The following is a 23022-nucleotide window of genomic DNA, read 5'->3' as shown; positions in this document are numbered from 1 at the left end:
TACATATCCATTTTATAATCAATACTGTGTATACCGTAAACTACATACACGTAAATAGAAAAAACTCAAATAAGGACATATTTCTACCAAAAATATCTTACCAATTTCATACAAGTTTTCTACGAACTCAATTAAAAAAATATTAATAATTTGTTTTCAGTAAATAATTGAAATCAACTATGATCAACACACAAATTGACTCTAATGAGACTCACAAAACTCCAGCTCTGTTACGCATTTGACATAATCATATGTCAAATACGAGAAGCAGTAGAAACAAACCTCACAACTAAAGAAAAACATTGAGGAATAGTATGTTTTAACGTGACACAGAGCCGTGTGTGGTTTGAAAATCTTAAACACTTGTCAGTAGATGATTCGCTTTTCCATTTTATAAATATTTATTGTTTTTATATTTTTAGTTAAAATTCTTTTTTTTTTCTATCAGACCCATTTTCATATTTTTTTTTCTATTTTAAATAATATTTTATTTATTATCATCGAAGACTATTCACGATTAGCAATATCATATACACATATGTGCGTAACGGTAATAATATATATGTACACGGTAGTAATGTGTACGTACACGGTAGTAATGTGTGTGTATATATGTACGTAAATATCTAAATAATTTGTATATTTACGTTTCAAATATTTTTTGACTATAAAAACAAAACATTCAAATCATGTATGAACAACATATGAAAAAAATACAATCATACAAATAACTGACATAATAACTTAATTTTGATGTCAAAAAATTAAATTAATGTTGTACCATGTACGCTCCAATAAATATTTTTGTGTACGTACATAGTATAAGACTTATGTGATTTAGGTATTTTTAGGATGTAACTGTTTGGAGAGGTCGTATGATGCGGACATCAAACATGTTGATGGACTAGCTGGGCTATTTGCTGAAGGACTCCCTGAAGGACTCAATGAAGGAATCGCTGATGGACTCGCTGACGAACCATTCTTACACTCTAACAACCATCAATTGAGCGCGGGCATGAAAATACAACAGCAATATGGAAATTTTATGAAGAATCATCGAGCCACCTACAGTCATTATCGAGTTGGATCAAACGATGGTCGAGAAACCATCAATTTACCTTACCTGAAGACCAAACCGGAACCAAACAAGGAAAGTCTCTTACCACGTCTTTACTGTTCCATTTTGAAGCCTCTAGCTCGTGTGGAAGCTTCTAAAAGTCTGAAGACACGCTCCTTGCCATTAAAGGAAGAAATATCCTCCATTGAAGACACTTACCATATTCGTACCCGAGGGGATCAAGCCATTGAAGCTGCCAATATTCTCAAGACATCTAAGCCTCCTTTTCAACCAGAAGACTCAAGCCACGAGGTTATTTCTCCTTCTCCAAGACGTCTCCCACTTCTTTCCATAACCGGCACCAACGCATCACCACTACTTATTCCCAACGGCTAGAAGATCACATCCTCTCCAAGTTATCATTTATTTCGCATATTTGTTTCCTTGTTTTCATTTCTTGACCATTAGAGGTCTCTTTGTCTCGAGCCTATATAAGCTCTTCTTCCTTGTTCTTTTCATGCACGCAATTTTCAAGTATTAAAAGTTCAGTTTGTTTGCTTTCAAAGTTAGAGTCTTTGAGCATTTGTTTGAGTCATTTTCTTAGTTAATTGATTCGTTCTGGTTACTATTCGACTCCGTCACCACCGTTACAACACTTCCGCAAGACATTACGCGTTGAATTCTTGAACTACCTCTTGATATAGGAAAGGAGTGACTCCGATCGTGTATCATCTGGTATCAGAGCTTAAAACGCTCCTATCTATCCAGGTTTACTCTTTTCTTTCTACAAATTTCAATTCTATTTTTAAATTCATAAACAACAAAAAAAACAAATAAAAATCGTTTTGTTCATTTTCTTGTTCAATTTTTATTAAATTAGAAAACCAAATAAATATTTTCCTTGCTTTTGTTTCATTTTCTTGAAGTCAAAGGTTTTGAGGTAGGGATTAGAGGGTCATTAAGGAGCATTTTCATGTCTTACTGGACTAGTGTACGTGTACATAATATATGTACACCATATTATGAATTTAATGTGAACACGGGGTAGTAGATGCAATTTTATTTTGAAAAATATCTTTGTCGTATAGTTGTATAAGATGTAAAAGCGAAGAACATAACAAGAAAACTTACAAAAATCCAATATACATATAAGATTTCATAACACTCTCAGATTAATGTAGTGTATGTTTATGTGTCATCTTCTAGTCGTGTACGTTTTCGTTTGTAGAATGATGTACGTTTTCGATTGTATGATGATGTACGTTTTTAATTTTGGATACGTCACCAATTTTGAAAAATACTTTACGTTTATCTCCTTATTACTATGTTCATCTTGTCTTATGACCGTGTACGTTTACCCTCACAAACTATCATCTGTTTGAAAATTGTGTACGTTAATCTTCAAAATAGCTTCATTCATTCATACATACATCAACTACATCATAAAAAATATAACAAAATGGATAACAACATATTAGTTTTTTAATATAACAATTCAATGTTACATTAAATGGATTCTTTCCAAGAACCGATTCTACCTATCGCGGATCGGAAGGATGATGTCATCCCACAAGATATATCGGATATGATACTGATTCCTTCATACAGTAGACGACCACCAGGGAGACCAACCACCAAAAGGATGGTGATACCATCCAGGAGTGAAAACCGGGTAAGTTTTAACATTCTAACATGTGCACTTATTTGCCTATATCTATGTTTAGAGTATAAGATGCGTTGATTGTTAACTTATTGTTGTTGTCACTACAGAAAAAAAAAAAGACAGAAAGACTCTTTCTTAATCAGTGTAAAAGATGTAGACAAGCAGGAGGTCATAACAAGAAGACTTGCAAAAATCCTATTTAGTTTTATGTCCTTGTTTTTTGTCACCGTGTAGACAGTGTACGTTTATGTCTGGACCATATGTACCACATTTTTTTTCGGTGTACGTACGTTTAAAGTTTGCCATCATATAACTATGTACGTTTCTGATATGTCTGTGTACATAAAATAATTTGATATTTTTGTGAGAATTGCCCCTCTCTAGGTACAATACTTCTCATTTCCTGGGTTCTCCAGGCTGCATCTATGACCGATGTATAATTCATTTTTCTTTCCTTTCACAGACGAACCATGAATACTTCATAAATTAAAAACCCTATTCTAGGAGTAGAAAACGTAATTATATATATCCATCCCCAAAACGCATTATAATTCCATAAGAACCGTATATTAATAACATAGTTTTGTTTCCACATTAAAACCCAAGATTCCAAAATAATGTAGAACCGATAAAATGTGAACATAAACAAATTTGTCTCCAAACTCGAGACCCACATTGTATCCAAAAATTTGTCTTGCCCTGCTGATGCATTTCTTAGTTGATTCCATAAGCCAATCACCTCTATAAACTTTTGCATCTCCCCTAAATCTGAAATCCGGTTATACCTATAAAATTGTTGGAAACTGAAGTCTCAAAGACAGAACAGAGTATAACAGAGAGAGAATAAGACTTTGTATCACAATCTATTTGATCGTGAACAAAACAATGAAGAAAAGAACTTCTATCTTTATTAGATAAAAGTGAAAAAACAACGACTGTAGTTTAAGGTTTACAACAAGGAACTTAAATAGAATCCAACAGACATGAAAATCAAGAGTTGTAACTCTTCTTTCTTGTGACACAACAACCGTTAAGACATAACTAACTTAACTTAATATACACGACACTTAATTTAATAACTACCTTAATACCTTACAAACATTACAAACTCAATTACGACCAACAAAAATAGACCATGAAAGAGAACTAGAACACTCCTCCGCTGTAGAAACATGAAAGTCCAAAACCAAATTTGTCGACATGATCTCAGACTTGAAACATCATGAAAATAAGCCCACCTCCTTTGAAAAGCCAGAATTGAACCTTTCACCCAATCGATCAAAAAACACCACAAATTCCAATTCAAGTTCAATAAATTTATGGGTATAAACCAACCACCGGAAAATAATCAATAGAATCCCATGACATCGATCAATAATCACAACTAAAACTGATCCCAAACTAAACCCTTTCAGATCAAACTCAATCGATCCATGACACTCACCACATATCTGCTTCATTTGGACCCTTCCAAGAACTTAGACAACAACCGTGAATATACATCTGATTTGTATCTTTGACCTTGTTGCAAGCCACCATTGATCCCAATTTAAACCTTCCTCTCTATCAGATCTGATGTCCTTTGAACCACCATCAATCCACACCGCCCACCGCCATCGAACCCAGACCGGAGATTCCTCTCTGCCCAATCGGGTATCCATCAATACTCAGCCACACCTCAAAAATCTTTGAAAAAGAACCCGTCGGCGAGAATAATTCATCACCATTGAAACCCCCAAATTGGGCCCGTAACTCTTCCAATCCTCCTCCTTGACAACACCCAAACTTGGAAATTTGAAACCGATTCGAAAGAAAACCACAATATTGGTCCCTTCCCATGACCAGAACCTTTCAAACGGGTCACCGAACACCACCGCAATCAACCCAAGAACCCTAGAATCAAATTGATACCCACAGATCCGACCATTGAAACTCCATGGAGGACCAAAAATAAACCGATCCAAACGCCTCCGATCAAAAACCATCATTGTTGGGAAAGAAACCTAAAATCGCCTCCATCGCCTCCATCGCCTCCATCGCCTTTCTCTCTTTCTCTCTCTCATTCTTCTTCTTCGTTTCTGCGCAAGAATTTTTTTTTTTTAATTCAAAACCAAACCGTAAAAAAAGAAAAAGTAACTAAACCGAAACCAACTCTGCCATTTGGTTTAAGTCATTAGGGGTATTTTCGTCAGATTTTGGCTTAATTGTCAAAACGTGAGAACTAAATCTCACTTTGCCAAATACTGAGAGAAAATCTTTTTTTTCAGCAGAAACGTGAAAATTTCTTTTTAATAAATTACCATCATCATCATAAAAAAAAAAAAAAAGTATTGACTTGACGTCTGTAAACGTGAACATGGTAATAAATGATAGAAAAAAACAATCACAGCTCTAATTTGCCAACCCAATCCAGATCTCTCTCTATACTTTCTAATTCCCAACTTCTCATATACTCCCTCTGTTTTCGAATAGTTATCGTTTTAACTATATGTACACAAATTAAGAAATTATTAATGTTGTTAGTTTTTCAATATAAAAATATTATTAATTATCTATCTAAACATAATTTAACCAATAGTAAATCAAGTTGCATAATAAAAAAAAAATAAAAAAAAAAGTAATAAATTTTGCATCGAAAACTAAAAACGACAACTAATTAAAAAAAAAAAAAATTCTCTAAAACGATAACTATTCGAAAACGGAGGGAGTAATATTTTTTAATATCATTATTTTGAGATTTGTTTTGGTTGGTTTTGCGATATATAAATATTGGACTTGCCAATTTCTATTACAACCATATCAAATCTAAATAAACCAAAACAAACAAGAAAATGGCGAGCAACGAAGCTCTCTTACCCGTCACGTCCCGACAAGATCTATTATCCGAGTCAAGATCCGACCAGATCCCGGAGACCCGTCGGAGAAGACCCATCAAAGTCCATCTCGCCGTCTATTCCGGTTTGCTCTTGATTGCTTTGTACGTTGCTCTCATCGTCACACACGATGGATCCACCTCTCAACATGGCGCCAAGGATGAAACGTCGACAGAGTCACGTGCTCGTTTGGCCGGCGTGTCCGAGAAGAGCAACGACCGAGTTTCGAGATTATCAGATGATCGGAAAGTTGAAGCGTTCCCGTGGAACAATACTATGTTGTCGTGGCAACGCACGGCGTTTCATTTCCAGCCTGAGAAAAATTGGATGAACGGTACGAACAAAAAAAAAGTTCTTCTAAAAAGATTATTTTATAAGCTATGAATAATAAATTACTTAATCATCATTGATTTTCTATAGCTAAAGTAGCTAAAAAAGCGTCTAATCTTTACAAAGAATGTTCATTTTTCATTTTTATATAGATTCGAATTACATAGCCATATATGAGACCATGACTTGAGGAACAAGATTTAAGTAAATACGCAAGAGTGATATACAATGTTTTTATATTTTACTGTTTCATCTAAAATTTCAATAGTTTTGTTGTTACATAGTATAAGATTTTTAATCTTCATCTGTTATTAATTTTTTTTTTTTTTTCTGTCTATTCAATGGCGTTGTGAATGGCAAATTTCTGGTTTCTTCGTCTGCAGATCCTAATGGTAAGCTCTAGATCCTACACTGAAGTCTTCTATTTTTGTGCTTCTAACGTTTTCCTTTTTCCTTTGACCAATTTTTTTATTTATACTATAAAATAAATTATGGAAAACATATTATAAAAAATTTGATTGGCTACGCCATTGATAGAGATATCTGAAACCCATAAAAAATTATTGGTAGATAGATATATGACAACACGGCACGTCCTTTGCGGGCCACAATTAATGTCATTGGATAGAATTGAATAGAACTATTTTCAATAAAATTGATAAGAAATAATTTCAATAACAAATTGGAGTATTACTTTACACGTAAAAAGTTTATTTTTTTTGGTATGCAAAGTACTCAGACAAAATCTGAACAGAAAGAGTCATTAAAGCCAGTTAGTTTACTTTGTTTTTGCATGTTTTGTATATACACCACGTGAGTCATGTGCATATTGTACAAATTATTGCTTACCCATTATTGTGTTTGGACGGTCCCAATTTGACTCGTTCTATTAACCCAATTGTAAATTGAAACGTCATACTTTTTTTTCCTTCCTCAAAAGTCACAAATATACAGTAATCACAGCTTATCGAATTTATGAAACGTCGTACTTTATAGTGGTGTTTTATTTAGTAAACGTGTTTTTCTATTGCTTTAAAAAAAACACGACATTATGCGATCATTTCGATTCCACTCTAGCCAGAATACTATCAAGAATGTTAATTTAAACTAGCAAAAAGAATATACATTAGTAAATTTGAAGTCATAATTATACTCAAATCGTGATTATTTTATTTTTGAAATATATTTATGCTTCATAGCCATATAAAAGTACAACTTTAATTTAAACTGAACAAATGCGTTAAACATGATTCCAGGTCCATTGTTCTATAAGGGATGGTACCATTTCTTCTATCAATACAACCCAAATGCAGCTGTGTGGGGTGACATTGTTTGGGGCCACGCCGTGTCAAAGGACCTTATCCACTGGCTTTACCTCCCAATAGCCATGGTTCCTGACCAATGGTACGACGCAAACGGCGTCTGGACCGGTTCAGCCACTTTTCTAGATGATGGCTCCATTGTCATGCTCTACACCGGTTCCACTGATAAATTCGTACAGGTACTGATTACTTGAAATCCTTCTTCGTTTGTTAACTAAATATTCAATATTGAATATTACATCAATTTTTGATAGCTAATAATAACTAATAAGTAACTATATCTAAGTATCTAACAAGTGTTATATTGTTTCCGAATTCGTATATAGTACACTAAAAACCGTCATAATTGGTTAAACTTTACTATTGGGTTGTGGTTAAAAATCTTTTTTCAATATAAATTTGGTCGGACCAATCGATCACTGATATAATGATGATTATTTTAGGTTCAAAACCTTGCATATCCTGACGACCCAAGCGACCCACTTTTGTTGAAATGGGCCAAGTTCTCCGGCAACCCGGTTCTCGTACCTCCACCAGGTATTGGTGCAAAGGACTTCCGTGACCCAACGACGGCCTGGAAAACATCGACCGGAAAATGGCGAATCACCATCGGCTCCAAAATCAATAGAACCGGAATATCTCTCATTTATGACACTACCGATTTCAAAACTTACGAGAAACATGATACCTTGTTGCACCAAGTCCCTAACACCGGAATGTGGGAGTGCGTTGATTTTTACCCTGTGTCGAAGACTCAAGTCAATGGGCTCGATACTTCGGTCAACGGGCCAGATGTCAAGCATGTCATCAAGGCTAGCATGGACGATACTAGAATTGACCATTACGCCATTGGGACGTATTATGATTCAAACGGTACATGGGTCCCGGATAATCCTTCTATCGATGTCGGAATCAGTACCGCTTTGAGATACGATTACGGGAAATTTTATGCGTCAAAGACGTTTTACGATCAAAATAAGGGACGGAGAATCTTATGGGGTTGGATTGGTGAATCTGACAGTGAAGCTGCTGATGTACAAAAGGGTTGGTCTTCTGTTCAGGTACATTTTCTTCACGTAGCGTGCTATGAACGTTAGGTCTTTACTTGTCACCTAAGTTAGGGCTTAACTTTTTCTGGAACCATGATCAGGGCATCCCAAGAACTGTTGTCTTGGACACAAGGACGCGGAAAAACTTAGTCCAGTGGCCAGTTGAGGAAATCAAATCATTGAGACTAAGCAGCAACAAATTTGACATGACGATTGGACCAGGGACAGTGGTTCCGGTAGATGTGGGTTCTGCGACTCAGCTCGACATAGAGGCCGAGTTCGAGATCAAGACCGAGGATCTCGAACTATTCTTTGATGATGACTCTGTAGAGGCCGACAAAAAATTCAGCTGCGAAACTAGCGGAGGCTCCACGGCACGTGGTGCTTTAGGGCCTTTTGGATTCTCCGTTCTTGCTGACGAAAGCTTGTCAGAACAAACTCCGGTTTACTTCTATGTGACTAAGGGAAAACATTCAAAACTCAAAACTGTCTTCTGCACTGACACCTCAAGGTAATCAATCTATAACCATATATTAATAGATTCTTCTATTATACAAATCAAGTAATTACTAATTTCTATTTATTGCTTTTTTCTTTAGTCAGTATATATAAAATTTACATATACTAAATGCATATTCCGGACATTAGTCTGGATAATGCAAAATAAATTAATCAAACTCTCTTATGATAGGTCGACTATGGCAAACGATGTGGTGAAACCGATCTATGGAAGCTTCGTACCGGTCCTAAAAGGAGAGAAATTAACAATGAGAATCTTGGTAATAAATCATATCCTTAAAAACAATAACCTAATTCATTAGTTTTTTCATCCAATAATATCATTACAAAAATCAAGAATTTAATATATTTCCTTTGTTATTAATTTCAAATTTTATTTTATTAGGTGGATCACTCGATAGTAGAAGGATTCGCACAAGGTGGAAGAACATGTATAACCTCAAGAGTATATCCCACAAAAGCAATCTATGGAGCTACAAAACTCTTCTTGTTCAATAACGCCATTGATGCGACCGTTACGGCGTCGTTTAAGGTCTGGCAAATGAACAGTGCTTTTATTCATCCTTACTCTCCAGACGATCTCAGTGTTCCTTCCCGTACCTGATCATTTTACATATAATAAGGGGATTCCTCTTTTTTATTTTTAGCTTTTTGATTGATGTTATATTATTTATGGGTCTGATTTGATCTGTGTGATTGATTCATCATGTGAGTGAAGAGAAGAAAAATAAAATGTACTCTCTCATTTCCGTAACGAAATTGGGGTTCGTTTTTATTGATCATTTGTTCACTTTTGGAATTGAAAAATGTTTTTTTATAGGATAAAATGTGGGAAAGTTGCAAAGACCTAAAAAGAAAAGTGAAGTCTATTGAGGATTTACTTTAAAACTCCTTTAAATAAATGCAATTTTTAACGCAACCTATTGGAAGTTTGAGAACACACATAAAATGTCTCAAGTCTCAACATGTCGCGGACAGGTATACAATGTCGACATGTTGGTTTACAAGAGTTGAAAAAGCTAATTCACTTGGATTTGGAGTGGTCGAAGAAGCTTTCAAGTATTGTTGGGATTTCTTCACTACTAAATTTGAAAGTATTTAAATTAAAAGGTTCAGGAGTTAGAGTCAATCCCAACACAGTGGAGGAGTTGCTAGTCTTGGAACATTTAGAAATTCTAACCATAGGAATCGGTAATGATTCAGGTTTGGATCAATTTTTAAGCTCTCACAAGCTGATGCGTTGTACACAAGCTATGAAGTTCAACAATTGTCGATTACAATCATCAGACGTATCGTTTTTAGCTAGTATGGAGAAAGTTCGTGAACTTTATTTTCGTTCATGTACTATTTCTGAGATAAAGATGGATATTACAAGCATTAGAAGCGACAAATGCATGCTTCTTAAGCCTCGCTACGATTGTTCTATGGTCTAGTAATTGCTGTAAAGAATTGACGTGGTTGATGTTCGCTCCAAATCTTAGAAAACATGTTGTTCACAAAGCAGTCAAGCAGATGAAGTAGAAGACATAATAAACAAAGAGAAAGCTTGTGTATGTGAAGAATCAGGGATTGTTCCTTTTCAAAGACTAGAATTTTTGCAGTTGGATAATCTACCGGAGCTGAAGAACATATATTGGAGACCTCTGCCATTTCCTTGTCTTAACACAATCAGAGTAATAAGCTGCCCAAAGCTGAGAAAGCATTATTGTTAAAATTGCTACTGGGAATATGAGTTGTGTAATGCTGCAGAAACAGCAACTCTTTAAGATTGAAGAAAATAAAGAAGTAATAACGTTACAATCATTCTGTCTAAAGCTTTCACCCTTTTTGACAATACAAATCATCCCGCGTTGCTTTCAGATCATCCATGGTTGTCTCTAAGGCTGTGAGATTCTCCTCGAGGTTGTTAATGTAACTCTCTTTGACACATAACCATTGAGAGACTTGATTAACAACTTGATCACATGACAACGAGACAGAGAAACAACCACCCATCGCTGCACCTACACAGAGAAAGAGATTCTCAAAGAAAAAAAAACGTGAAGCTGTTAGCAAACGAGTGAATATTGTTAGGAGAGAAGAGAAGAAAGAGGAATATATTTCCCTTACATCCTTTGTCCCCCAAAAAAAAGGAATATATTATCAAGCCAAGCCAAATACATCTCTTTTGCCTATATTGATTTGTGTTTGAGCACCTGCATTGCGTAGAAAAATCAGGATATAGTGCCATGGGAACATCACGGAAAGAATAAAAATAAGTTTTGGCGATGACATCTAGCGGATAATTCCTTTGATGGAGTTAAGTTAACAAATCATTTCCTCTCCAAGCATTCAAGAACATAACAACTTTTCAAAAATCACCAAAACTGCTATTAACATAACAAATTTATCAACTTTTGTAATTTCTAAGCTATAAGACCACCAACAGTATACTACATGAAAATGTTGTGTAACCATACGCGACAAAGATGCCACACAAGTGAAAAGCTTTTGTAGTTTAAAAGAAAATTCATACACAAATCCAATTATTGTTACACGAGATTCAGAAAGCTCAGAAGCAAAATTATACCAGTAAACACTTAAAACTGATTAACCTCTGGGCAAATTCTCCCTAACAAGTGTCTTTCAAAACTAGAAAAGATGTGTAAGCCTACCATTGAGCAGCGAAGAAAGCGTGACAATGCTGGGCTCATAACCAAGTAACATCACCGAGCTTCGAGGAGTTGCTCCATCGGTATTGGAGAATTATGCTCTTTGTGGAACGACGATTGGACAAATCTGGCCCTCTCATCACCATTACAGGATCTGATGGGATACGGTTCTCTTGTATTCAAGAGTCTCTATTCATAGCTGAAGCCTCAGTTTCGGGTTACCGGAGAATCTCCACACGTAGAGGTCAAATTCTGTCTCTACTCTGAGCTTGCCTTCATGCGCAAAGCCCTGCGAGTTCTAATGCTGGTCCAGACGTCACTTCCTCTTAGCAATTATTTAATGTCACAGAGCTAGTTGTAAAAAGGCCAAGAACTCCACTTGCCTATGCATTTTCGTGTTTAATGGAATCCACAATCAACAATAAAATAACAAATGAGTTGTTCTCAACTGTGAGAATGATTTGCGCCTTGGGAACATCACTGTAACACAAGAAGAAAAACCAACAACCGAAAACAAAAGATGCTATTTTATAGATCAATACGATTCTGCTTTACTTGATCGGACCTTGTCATATTCAAAGTGAATTTCCTTCTTTTCAGATAATATTTTCTTGTGTAGTAGAAACCATCAGTTTACTAATCAAACATATTCATGAACATATAAGGACTGAAAGTGATTACCAGAAAAGCAACATAAAAGGCTTATTAACCTCAAGGATGTCTTACGAAATCATTTCCAAAAAGCTTTTATCCAATCTCCCATCATGCAACATATTAGTGACCAAGGCAATGGTTGAAGCATCTCCAGCAAACTCGCAACTCCTCATTTCTCTGATGAGTTCAGATGATGCTGCTTTGTCACCATCTCTAAGATGCGCCCTAACAAGCGTATTATAAGTACCACTATCTGGAAGAGGTCCATCTTCTTTCATTTTTTTTAGCAAGGCATGTGCTTCCTGCTTTAAACCTTTCCTACAGAATCCTGAGATCATTGTAGTATAGGTTATAACATTAGCCTTCACTCCTTTACGGCTGAGACAACAAAATAGATCCCACCCATCTTCCACCATCCCAACCTTGCACATCCCTTCAATCATAATATTGTATGTGAATATATCAAGTTCAATTTCAGCCTTCTGCATACGCTCGAATACCACCAATGCTTTTTCTAGCTTCCCGTTATTACTAAGTCCATCTAACAAAATGTTGTAGGTCCAAAGATCGGGGTAGACACCAAAAGATTCCATCTCTTTGAATAGTTTTTGGGCCATATCACAATCTCGAGCTTGAAATAACCCCTGGATAAGAGTGTTGTAAGTGACTGTATCGCCAACCAATCCTCTCTGTGACATCTCGCGGAAGAGTTCCATACCTTCCTCTACTCTCTTAGCCTTACAAAATCCCTTTATAAGCGTATTATAAGTCACTACATCTGGGAAACAGCCCTTGCTAACCATAAACTCAAACATCTGCTCGGCCTCGTCTAGACGATCGTGCATACAAAACCCGTTGATGAAAGAACTGTAAGTGAAGATATCAGGATCTATAGACCTTTTTCTCATCTCCTCGTACAATTTCTCAGCCTCTATAAGTTTTCCCTCCTTCGCAAATGCATCAATCAATGCATTGAAAGTGACTACATTTGGATTGATCTTCCTCTTAATCATATCACTAAGTAATCGGGAGGCATCGCTCCATCTTCCGTAATTACAAAGGCAGCTTATGAGGGAGTTGTAAGTAACATCTAGTTTGATTCCTTTGTTCTCCATTTCATTGAATAGGTCAAGTGCATCATTCACATGTTTGTATTTGCAAAGAGCATCGATGACTGTGCTGTAGATTACAACATCTGGCTCTATTTTTTCTTTCTCCATCTTTTTACTTAAAGCCAAATCAGTATCACCTCTTTTACAGATTCCATTAACAACTGCACCGTATGTAACCAAATCTGGTTGGCACCCTTTCGCAACCATTCGGTCAACTAAAGCCACTGCTTCTGAAGCTTTGTTGTGAAGAAAAAGTCCATGGATTAAAGTGTTAAAGGTAACTGTATCAAGTTGATATCCCATTTCCACCATTTGATCAACCAAAGCTACGGCATCAGAAATCCTATTACTATGACAGAATCCATGGAGTATCGAGTTAAGCGTAACAATGCTGGGCTCATAACCGAGTTTAATCATCTTGCCAAGAACAGCTAAAGCAAGAGAGAGTTGAGAGCGTCGGCAAAAACAGTTAATGAAAATACTGTAAGTATAGAGATTATGTGAAATCCCCAAATTTTGCATCTGCTCGCCGAGAGAGATGACAAGATCGAACTTCTTCATCTTAGCAATGGAACTCAACAGTTTACTGAACTCAATAATCGAAGGAAAGGGACGAGATTTCACCATTTCACTGAACAAATCAACAGCATCGTCTAACCTAATATCACTCAGCCCATTTCTAAGTATTTCTCTATAATCATAACTACTCTTACCAGCAAAATCTCGTCTCCAACAAAGGGAAAATGAAGGAGAAACAGCTGCAGCATTACCTCTCACCACAAGACTCCGATGAACAAATCTCTTCCCTGAAGATGCAATCGCAAACGATATCCTCATTTTCTCGATTTGGTTTCTTCTCAATCTCTCTGATTCGGAAGCTCTGTAACATTCAACAAAACCCTAGACCAACCACTGAGAGTCTGAGACTGTGAGAGTAAGGCAGCGATAGAGAGAGTGAATGCTGAAGTAATTATGTTATTGGGATTATCGGTTTGCGTTATGGAGCTACAAAACTCTTCTTGTTCAATAACGCCATTCATGCGACCGTAACGGCGTCGTTTAGGGTTTGGCAAATGAACAGTGCTTTTATTCATCCTTACTCTCCAGACGATCTCGGTGTTCCTTCCCGTACCTGATCATTTTACATATAATAAGGGGATTCCTCTTTTTTTATTTTTAGCTTTTTGATTGATGTTATATTAAAAACATTTTGTAATCTACATAAAACTGCAGAAGCTGAAGACTTCTCTCTCTTCTCTCATCTCTATCTTTTAGAGAGAAAGTCTTCAGAGCTTCTTTTTCCGGCAACGATGGCTTTTTCAGCGTATGTTGGCCGACTATCTGTCCAGAATCCTCTGGCTTTCTTAGCCTGGATGTCTGGTTTTTTGTCCGGTGACGTTTCGTCTCTATGGCAACGTTTGATCGGCTCTCGTTCTGACACTGTCCGTTTCTCTTTACGGCGGTGGTCGGCTTGCGTCTGGCTTCCGTTGGCTTCTACAGCGGCGGTGGGCTAGCTTAGGTCTAGAGTTTCACCGCCCGTCTACGGTGTCTCGTCTAGCTTCTGGCCGGATTGCTTTCCGGTTTAGAATTATGTTTTCTTTCTCTCGTTTTCCTTATTTTCGGTTAGATTGGGCTCTTTTGCGTTTCAATTCTTAGATCTGGAATCGTAATTCCTTGAACCTCCTTTGTTTAAAGGGTTCGATTTGTTTTTCAAGCTTATCGATTTCAATTTTTTAAGAACAAATCGGAATTGCGGATCAAGGTCTTTTTTGGTGCTTTTGGGTTGATTTTAATGCAATTGTGGCTAATTTTCTAATCGATCTATGGAAACGATTGTTTTCTTTTTCGTTTTTAGTTGTTGCTGAAAGCTCCATCGGCTTATTCTCTATGCCGATGTTCTTCGGAGTTCGGGAATCAATTGCCTTTGGGAGGATGTTTCCTTTGCAGATTCGATGATGAAAATTGGTGGGATTCTCTAATTAAAAACCGATGGACTTCTTTGCTTGAAGCTCTGGCGGTTTCCGGTGGTTTTGGAGTTTCCTCAAGTTGCTCGGCGATGACCGGCGACGACATATGCATCTGTCCACGTGTCTCAACCTTGCTTCATAGCCTCACACGTGGTTCTGCGTTGGATTCTTTAAATCTCTTACTTCCTCAAAGGGTTTAGTTTTCTGGATTGGGCTTTCTTTAACTTGGGCTTCTGCTTATAAGCTGAACTTGTTGGTTCTTTGGTTATGCAACATGGATGACTCTATTGTTTAGATAATCCATTGTTGTAAAGTTTAATGTGTAAGTCAAGACCTGTAAGTGGAAGCTTCCACTGTTGTATCTTTTGCAACACAAGTTTTAAATAAAGTGCAACACTTACGTGAAAAAAAAAAGATTGATGTTATATTATTTATGGGTCTGATTTGATCTGTGTGATTGATTCATCATGTGATTAATTGTAGAGAAGAAAAATAAAAATGTACTCTCTGATTTCCGTAACGAATTTCGGGTTCGTTTTTGGCCCTGTTTGTTTGATCATTTTCTTTCATCTAATAAGAAAATGATTAAAGTTCATGCTTTCATCTAATAATATATCGATCATTGGTTTACCCTTTTTTTTTTTTTTTTTTTTTTTTTCTTCTTTGGACATCGATCATTGGTTCACTTTTGGAATTGGAAAATGTTTTTTAGAGATATAATGAGGGAAAATTGCAACGACCTAAAAATAAAAGTTTATTGAGGATTTACTTTAAAACTCCTTTAAATAAATGTAATTTTTAACGCAACCTATTGGAAGTTTGAGAACACACATAAAATATCTCAACATGTCGCGCACAGGTATACAATGTCTACATGTTGGTGGTTTACAAGAGTTGAAAAAGATAATTCACTTGGATTTGGAGTGGACGAAGAAGCTTTCAAGTATTGTTGGGATTTCTTCACTACTGAATTTGAAAGTATTTATATTAAAAGGTTCAGGAGTTAGAGTCAATCCCAACACAGTGGAGGAGTTGCTAGTCTTGGAACATTTAGAAATTTTAACCATAGGAATCTAATGATTCAGGTTTGGATCAATTTTTAAGCTCTCACAAGCTGATGCGTTGTACACAAGCTATGAAGTTCGTGAACTTTATTTTCGTTCATGTACTATTTCTGAGATAAAGATGGATATTACAAACATTAGAAGCGAGACGGTTTCTACTCTGCAAAACCCGACAAATGCATACTTCAACAGACCTTATCATATCAAAGTGAATTATTTGCTTTTCAGATAATATTTTCTTCTGTAGTAGAAACCATCAATTTAAAAGCTAATCAAACATATTCATGACCATATAAGGACTGAATTAGAAAGTGATTACCAGAAAAGCAACATAAAAGGCTTATTAACCTCAAGGATGTCTTACGAAATCATTTCCAAAAAGCTTTTATCCAATCTCCCATCATGCAACATATTAGTGACCAAGGCAATGGTTGAAGCATCTCCAGCAAACTCGCAACTCCTCATTTCTCTGATGAGTTCAGATGATGCTGCTTTGTCACCATCTCTAAGATGCGCCCTAATAAGCGTATTATAAGTACCACTATCTGGAAGAGGCCCTTCTTCTTTCATTTTTTTTAGCAAGGCATGTGCTTCCTGCTTTAAACCTTTCCTACAGAATCCTGAGATCATTGTAGTGTAGGTTATAACATCAGGCTTCACTCCTTTACGGCTGAGGCAACAAAATAGATCCCACCCATCTTCCACCTTCCCAGCCTTGCACATCCCTTCAATCATAATACTATATGTGAATATGTCAAGTTCCATTTCACTCTTCAGCAAACACTCGAATACCACCAATGCTTTCTCTAGCTTCCCATTATTACAGAGTCCATCTAACAAAATGTTGTAGGTCCAAAGATTGGGAGAGACACCAAGAGAATCCATTTGACTAAAAGTTTCTTGAGCCATATCACAATCTCCAGCCTGAAATAACCCTTGGATAAGAGTGTTGTAAGTGATTGTACTTCCAACCAATCCTTTTCTAGACATCTCCTGGAAGATCTCCATACCTTCATCTACCCTTTTACACTTGCAAAATCCCTTTATAAGCGTACTATAAGTTACTACATCTGGAAAAAATTCCTTGCTAACCATGAACTCAAACATCTGTTTGGCCTCGTCTAGATGATTGTGCATACAAAACCCGTTGATCAATGAATTGTAAGTGACAATATCAGGATCTATAGACCTTTTGATCATCTCCTCGTACAATTTCTCAGCCTCTACAAGCTTCCCCTCCTTCACAAATGCATCGATCAATGCGTTGAAAGTGACTACATTTGGATTGATTTTCCTCTCAATCATATCACTCAGTAGTCGAGAGGCATCACTCCATCTTCCGTAATTACAAAGGCAACTAATGAGGGAGCTGTAAGTAACAACATTTGGTCTAATTCCTTTGTTCTCCATTTCATTGAATAGGTTGCGTGCATCATTCACATGTTTGTATTTGCAGAGACCATCGATAACTGTGTTGTAGATTACAACATTTGGCTCTATTTTTCCTTTCTCCATCTTCTTCAACAAACTCAAAGCCAAATCAATATCACCTCTCTTACATAATCCATTTACTACAGCACCATATGTAACCAGATTTGGTTGACAGCCTTTCACAGCCATCCGATCAACTAGCGCCACTGCTTCTGAAGCTTTGTTGTGGAGAAAAAGCCCATGAATCAACGTGTTAAATGTAACAGTATTAGGTTGATATCCCATTTCGACCATTTGATCAACCAAAGCTACAGCCTCGGATATCCTCTTACCGTGACAGTAGCCATTGAGCAGCGAAGAAAGCGTGACAATATCGGGGTCATGACCGAGTTTAATCATCTTGCCAAGAACAGCTAATGCAAGAGAGATCTGAGAGCGTCGGCAGAAACAGTTAATGAAAATACTGTAAGTATAGAGATTATGTGCAATCCCCAAATCTTGCATCTGCTCGCCGAGAGAGATGACAACATCGAACTTGTTCATCTTAGCAATGGCACTCAACAATTTACTGAACTCAACAATGGAAGGTAAAGGACGAGACTGTACCATCTCACCGAACAGATGAACAGCATCGTCTAACTTCAAATCGAGTAACGCATTTCTACTCAAGTTATCTCTGTAGTCATAACTCGCACCAGAGAAATTGACACCTCGAAGGGAAAACGACGGAGAAGCTTTCCTCAGGTGAACGAATCTCTTCGCTGTCAATGCAAGCGCCAACCTCATCTTCTTCGATTGTGTTTTTCTTCTCGATCTTTGAAAAACCCTAAACTAACCTGAAGATGGAGATTTCACTTTTCAGCACCGTTGGATCATTTTTTGGTGTTGACGGTCAAGATTTCATCATCTCATTTCCAATTTTAATAACCGACCGGTTCACTTTGACTTCTTTTTTTTCTTTAAACCCAGGGAAAAAACAGAGCAATTACTAAAACAGAGCAGAACATAGCTCAAAAATAAACAAGATTTAAACACTCAATTCCGCTTTCCATCTTTAATTCGAGAATGCAACCAAGAAGGTCCTCCAATGGCGAGATACGATGTCATACGACCCTCTCTAGTTACGCTGTGAGCAATTTCTTTTGCTATCGAGTTCGATTTAGGCGAGGGGTGCTTAAAAGATAAAGAATTAACCAATAAATCCTGTCATTATACAACAATATTTAAACAAAATAACTTAAATGCAACAAGTACTCGTCAACCAAAAACTGAGAAGGACGAATATAATTTAAAAATGAGAACTCCAACTATATATTTTGGCATTTATCATACACAAATCAAATAATTATACAACAATCATAAAAAGATCAATGATGCTTGAAATTATATGTATGGAAAACCAGAAGGAACTTCTCGTGATTAGAAATTATTTCATGTTTTTGCAAAGTCTGTTACGTGTACAAATTTGAGTTGTGTTTCAGTGTTTGTGTATAGCGTGCTGTCCGTGGATCTTTTCTTTTGAGTGCTTTGCTTGACGATTTTGTTTGTTGTGTTTGAGGTTTGTATTGTATTTAGTTTCGTGCATGATAAGTATTTGTTATGAGTGTTGAGTTTGTTGTTGTTGTTTTTTTTTGCTTTGTGGTGTTTTAGTGTATTTGTATTTTCCGAAAGTGTGGGACTTATGCATCAAATTGAAGTAAGAGAGTGAGAGAGTACTTCACTTGTTCGCCTCCCCAGTAATTTTTTCTTCTATTGATTTCACCCTACAAAGAGATATGAGAAGAGTGAATAACGCTTTGACTAAGAACATACAAAGCTACAAACTGCAAAGAAAAATAAAATTACTAAAAATCTACTCCAAGAGAAGTTACATGAATCATCTAAGCAATTAAGTTTAGTTATCTGCCAAATACCAATTTAGCACCTATAGGCAATAGATACTAAACTCAAGCTCCTACACTGTTCTGGCCTTGGGTACACCATTTTAGCAACAAGTTTATGTTCATTTGCTTGTATGAGCTCGCTCCTACCAAACTAAAATAGGAAATGATACATTAGAACCAAACTATAAACATGAAGTTTCATACAATCTCACAATCACCTTACACAATAATAATGACAACCTACAACTATAAAACTATAAAAAATACAAACGTCTTAGAAACCTTACAGAGAGTTGTACAATGCGAGATCTGCGTCATGTGGCAGAAAACGCCAGCGAACTTTTTAACCTGTCACGTAGTAGAAAATTTTTGGTTATTCTAGAGAGCAAGGACTCTTGCCTTATTGCACACATGCATTGTGGTAGAAAACATACAATCTAGTCTGAGAAATAGCCCATTGAAAGGCCTATATTGATCCGAACCCCCGTTTAATCGAATTTAACCCAAAGGCCTATATCGCAGAGGATCATCTGTTCAGTGTGTGGCTGCATAAACTGACAAGTGTTTTAGAACTTGAATTATTAAATTTATTGGAGAATGGAAACATCACTGCAAGAAAATACTAAAAACTTGAAACAAGAGAAGAACCTGAAACAAGAGAGGATCCAAGAACATAACAATCTTTATCTCACCAAACTGGAATTAACGTTTGTTGTAAAAAAAAAACGACCCAAACATACGAAATTCAGCCATTGGAATCAATATTGAAAAATTGATTATAGATCGAATTCAGAACACTCCACGCTATATAGGTCAAGTCACACACCATTAACATATAATCAGTGAAATCATCTATCAAGTGATCTGAATGATCATATGAGCAAAGAATGTGATATGGAGACTAGAAATTTTCTATTAAACGTTTCCAATCTCTTTTATACTGGGATTTGAAAGTTTAGCAGCAGCGAGGCCTTCGTTACCTCGAAATAACGGAGTAGGAGATGGGCCAGTCTCCTATTCAATATGAGTTAAATAGCTTTGCAGTTCACAAGAACATCACCAAAAACTTCATTTTTCCCACAAATAAGCTCCATTTGACATTACAATGCCACATATGAGGGGAGGGAGCTTTGGGAAGAAGAAGGTAGATGAGAAACAAAACCAAAGTCTCGCTCGAGCCCGAGACATCATTCGAAATCTAAAATCTGCTTGAAGACTGCTCTTATCAACTCTTGTTTGCAACCTAATCTGGAAATAACAAAAATCAGTATCAGTCATATTCATGAAGCTTATACACGACTAACCAAAATGTACACATGAGAACATGCGTTTAGAAGTAATCAACAGAAAAGCAACATAAAAAGTTAATTCAACTCACGAGGGCACATGGTTCCTCAACAACTCTCTTAAGGATAAACTGTTTAAGAAAGCATTTCCAAAAAGCTTTTGTCCAATCTCCCATCATTCAACATATTAGTGACCAAGCCAATGGTTGAAGCATCTCCAGCAAATCTGCAACTCCTCATTTCTTTGATGAGTTCCGCTGATCTAGCTTTGTCACCATCTCTAAGGCGAGCCCTAATCAGCGTATTATAGCTACCGCTATCTGGAAGGGGCCCATCTTCTTTCATTTCTCTAAACAAGGCATCTGCTTTCTCCTTTAATCTTTTCCTACACAAGCCTGAGATCATTGTATTGTATGCTATAACATCAGGCTTCACTCCTTCAATCATAATATTATATGTCAATATGTCAAGTTCCATTTTACTCTTCTGCAAACACTCAAATACCACAAATGCTTTCTCTAGCCTCCCGTTATTACAAAGTCCATCTAACAAAATGTTGTAGGTCCAAAGATCGGGAGAGACACCAAGAGAATCCATTTGACTAAAAGTTTCTTGAGCCATATCACAATCTCCAGCTTGAAATAACCCTTGTATAAGAGTGTTGTAAGTGACTGTATCGCCAACCAATCCTTTTTGAGACATCTCGCGGAGTAGTTCCATACCATCCTCTACTCTCTTAGCCTTACAAAAGCCCTTTATAAGCGTACTATAAGTCACTACATCTGGAAAACAATCCTTGCTAACCATGAACTCAAACATCTGCTTGACCTTCTCTAGACGATCGTGCATACAAAACCCGTTGATCAATGAATTGTAAGTGACAATATCAAGATCTATAGACCTTTGGATCATCTCATCGAACAATTTCTCAGCCTCTAAAAGCTTCCCCTCCTTCGCAAACGCATCGATCAATGCGCTGAAAGTGACTGCATTAGGGTTGATTTTCTTCTCAATCATATCACTCAGGAGTCGAGAGGCATCACTCCATCTTCCATAACTACAGAGGGAACTTATAAGGGAGTTGTAGGTAACAACATCAGGTCTAATTCCTTTGTTCTTCAATTCATTGAATAGGTTGAGAGCATCATCCATATGTTTGTATTTGCAAAGACCATCAATGATTGTGTTGTAGATGACAAGATCAGCCTCTATTTTTCTTTCTTCCATCTTTTTGAGAACACTTACAGCCAAATCGATATCACCTCTCTTACATAATCCATTTACTACCACACCATAAGTAAACATATCTGGTTGACAGCCATTGACAACCATTCGGTCAACTAAGGCCACTGCATCTGAAACTTTATTGTGAAGAAAAAGTCCATGGATTTTAATCTCTCTAGCCCCTTTGGGAAGATTCAATTTTTGGAAAACCCCTCTTTATTCTCACTACCCCCTCTCCTTCCCAATTTTTTCATAAACCAACTCTACCCCTTATCCCTTTAATTCTACATTTAATTTAATGCCAACACATTTTTTATTCAACCAATCAAAAACTTTCTCTCTCTTCTCTCATTAAAAAAACAAACCTACTAAATGTCTCACCTTTTACGACAATAAACCTACGAGACCTTCTTCTTCTTCTTCTTCAACAGCTCCGATATTGCAGCTCCGACATTCTTCAGCAGCTCCGACGTTGCAGCTCCGGCGTTCTTCTTCTTCTTCTTCTTCTCCATCTACCATTGAAAGCTCACCATTAAAGCTTGCATCTCCAAAGACATATCTCTTCTCTTCTTCTTCTTCTATTCCCACCATACTGTAAGGTAAGTATACTTGTTTTCTTAGTGTAGTATGATTAAGTTGAATTCGTAGCTCGAATAGGGTTATTTATTGAAATATTTTAGGATTGCAGATTTGGGACAACTGAAACCACTGGGTACAACTAAGTAGAATATTTTCGAAAACTCTAAGTTTGGTGCAACTGGGACAAATGTGTACAACAATGTTGATGGTCTGCTACGAAAATTATAAAATTATAGGCCCTTTTTTCTCTCTGTTTTTTTAGGGACAATGAAAAGGAATTCAGTCATACTCCCGATCTTTGGGCACATGATTTGTGCTCAAAGTATTATTGGATCGAGCTTTGGGTTTTGGCGTATAC

At 36.7% G+C, this 23022-nt stretch overlaps 5 protein-coding genes and 1 long non-coding RNA gene across 8 annotated transcripts; 2 read left to right on the top strand and 4 right to left on the bottom strand.

Moving 5' to 3' along the window:
* Nucleotides 1-844: 844 nt before the first annotated feature.
* Nucleotides 845-1570, top strand: LOC9324073. Its single transcript, XM_002887964.2, has one exon. It carries the CDS (start codon nt 1016-1018, stop codon nt 1451-1453), a length of 438 nt encoding a protein of 145 aa, XP_002888010.1. The 5' UTR covers nt 845-1015; the 3' UTR covers nt 1454-1570.
* Nucleotides 1571-3606: 2036 nt separating this feature from the next.
* On the bottom strand, nt 3607-5211 carry LOC110230617. The gene is made up of 2 exons (XR_002333732.1): nt 4165-5211; nt 3607-3983 (listed from the first exon to the last, which is right to left on the bottom strand). It is a non-coding gene; the product is annotated as an uncharacterized LOC110230617 (long non-coding RNA).
* Nucleotides 5212-5423: 212 nt separating this feature from the next.
* LOC9322530 (acid beta-fructofuranosidase 3, vacuolar) lies at nt 5424-9612 on the top strand. Its single transcript, XM_002887963.2, has 7 exons — nt 5424-5927; nt 6307-6315; nt 7180-7424; nt 7689-8306; nt 8396-8805; nt 8986-9073; nt 9199-9612. The coding sequence occupies exons 1-7, from the start codon at nt 5552-5554 to the stop codon at nt 9415-9417; spliced, it is 1965 nt and encodes a 654-aa protein (XP_002888009.1). The 5' UTR covers nt 5424-5551; the 3' UTR covers nt 9418-9612.
* Nucleotides 9613-9883: 271 nt separating this feature from the next.
* LOC9324072 (pentatricopeptide repeat-containing protein At1g62670, mitochondrial) lies at nt 9884-14528 on the bottom strand. Of its 2 annotated transcripts, XM_002886417.2 has the most exons (3): nt 11468-14528; nt 10636-11008; nt 9884-10556 (listed from the first exon to the last, which is right to left on the bottom strand). In XM_002886417.2, the coding sequence occupies exon 1, from the start codon at nt 14065-14067 to the stop codon at nt 12187-12189; it is 1881 nt and encodes a 626-aa protein (XP_002886463.2). In that variant the 5' UTR covers nt 14068-14528; the 3' UTR covers nt 9884-10556; nt 10636-11008; nt 11468-12186. The 2 variants fall into 2 exon arrangements, with proteins under 2 accessions (XP_002886463.2, XP_020865843.1); XM_021010184.1 differs by having other exon boundaries at nt 10445-11008.
* Nucleotides 14529-16328: 1800 nt separating this feature from the next.
* Nucleotides 16329-18566, bottom strand: LOC110224251 (pentatricopeptide repeat-containing protein At1g62930, chloroplastic-like). The gene has a single exon (XM_021010185.1). The coding sequence runs from the start codon at nt 18476-18478 to the stop codon at nt 16622-16624; it is 1857 nt and encodes a 618-aa protein (XP_020865844.1). The 5' UTR covers nt 18479-18566; the 3' UTR covers nt 16329-16621.
* A 1111-nt stretch (nt 18567-19677) lies between these two features.
* LOC110230821 (pentatricopeptide repeat-containing protein At1g62910-like) lies at nt 19678-22198 on the bottom strand. 2 transcript variants are annotated; one of them, XM_021034856.1, is made up of 4 exons: nt 20954-22198; nt 20010-20823; nt 19863-19923; nt 19678-19726 (listed from the first exon to the last, which is right to left on the bottom strand). In XM_021034856.1, exon 1 carries the CDS (start codon nt 22191-22193, stop codon nt 20997-20999), a length of 1197 nt encoding a protein of 398 aa, XP_020890515.1. In that variant the 5' UTR covers nt 22194-22198; the 3' UTR covers nt 19678-19726; nt 19863-19923; nt 20010-20823; nt 20954-20996. The 2 variants fall into 2 exon arrangements, with proteins under 2 accessions (XP_020890515.1, XP_020890516.1); XM_021034857.1 differs by having other exon boundaries at nt 20010-20818.
* Nucleotides 22199-23022: the final 824 nt, after the last annotated feature.

The sequence above is a fragment of the Arabidopsis lyrata genome (assembly GCF_000004255.2).
Source record: "Arabidopsis lyrata subsp. lyrata unplaced genomic scaffold ARALYscaffold_2, whole genome shotgun sequence".
NCBI lineage: Eukaryota > Viridiplantae > Streptophyta > Magnoliopsida > Brassicales > Brassicaceae > Arabidopsis > Arabidopsis lyrata.
Note: the sequence above shows the minus strand (reverse complement) of the source record. Positions and strands in the feature narration are given on the sequence as shown.

Bases quoted from the DNA above. Each gene is read 5' to 3' on its own strand.
- LOC9324073 (XM_002887964.2), top strand. From the start codon at position 1,016: ATGAAAATACAACAGCAATATGGAAATTTTATGAAGAATCATCGAGCC.
- LOC9322530 (XM_002887963.2), top strand. From the start codon at position 5,552: ATGGCGAGCAACGAAGCTCTCTTACCCGTCACGTCCCGACAAGATCTA. The intron at 8,307-8,395 runs GTACATTTTCTT...AACCATGATCAG, and splicing joins AGGGTTGGTCTTCTGTTCAG to GGCATCCCAAGAACTGTTGT. The intron at 8,806-8,985 runs GTAATCAATCTA...CTCTTATGATAG, and splicing joins TTCTGCACTGACACCTCAAG to GTCGACTATGGCAAACGATG.
- LOC9324072 (XM_002886417.2), bottom strand. From the start codon at position 14,067: ATGAGGATATCGTTTGCGATTGCATCTTCAGGGAAGAGATTTGTTCAT.
- LOC110224251 (XM_021010185.1), bottom strand. From the start codon at position 18,478: ATGAGGTTGGCGCTTGCATTGACAGCGAAGAGATTCGTTCACCTGAGG.
- LOC110230821 (XM_021034856.1), bottom strand. From the start codon at position 22,193: ATGGTTGTCAATGGCTGTCAACCAGATATGTTTACTTATGGTGTGGTA.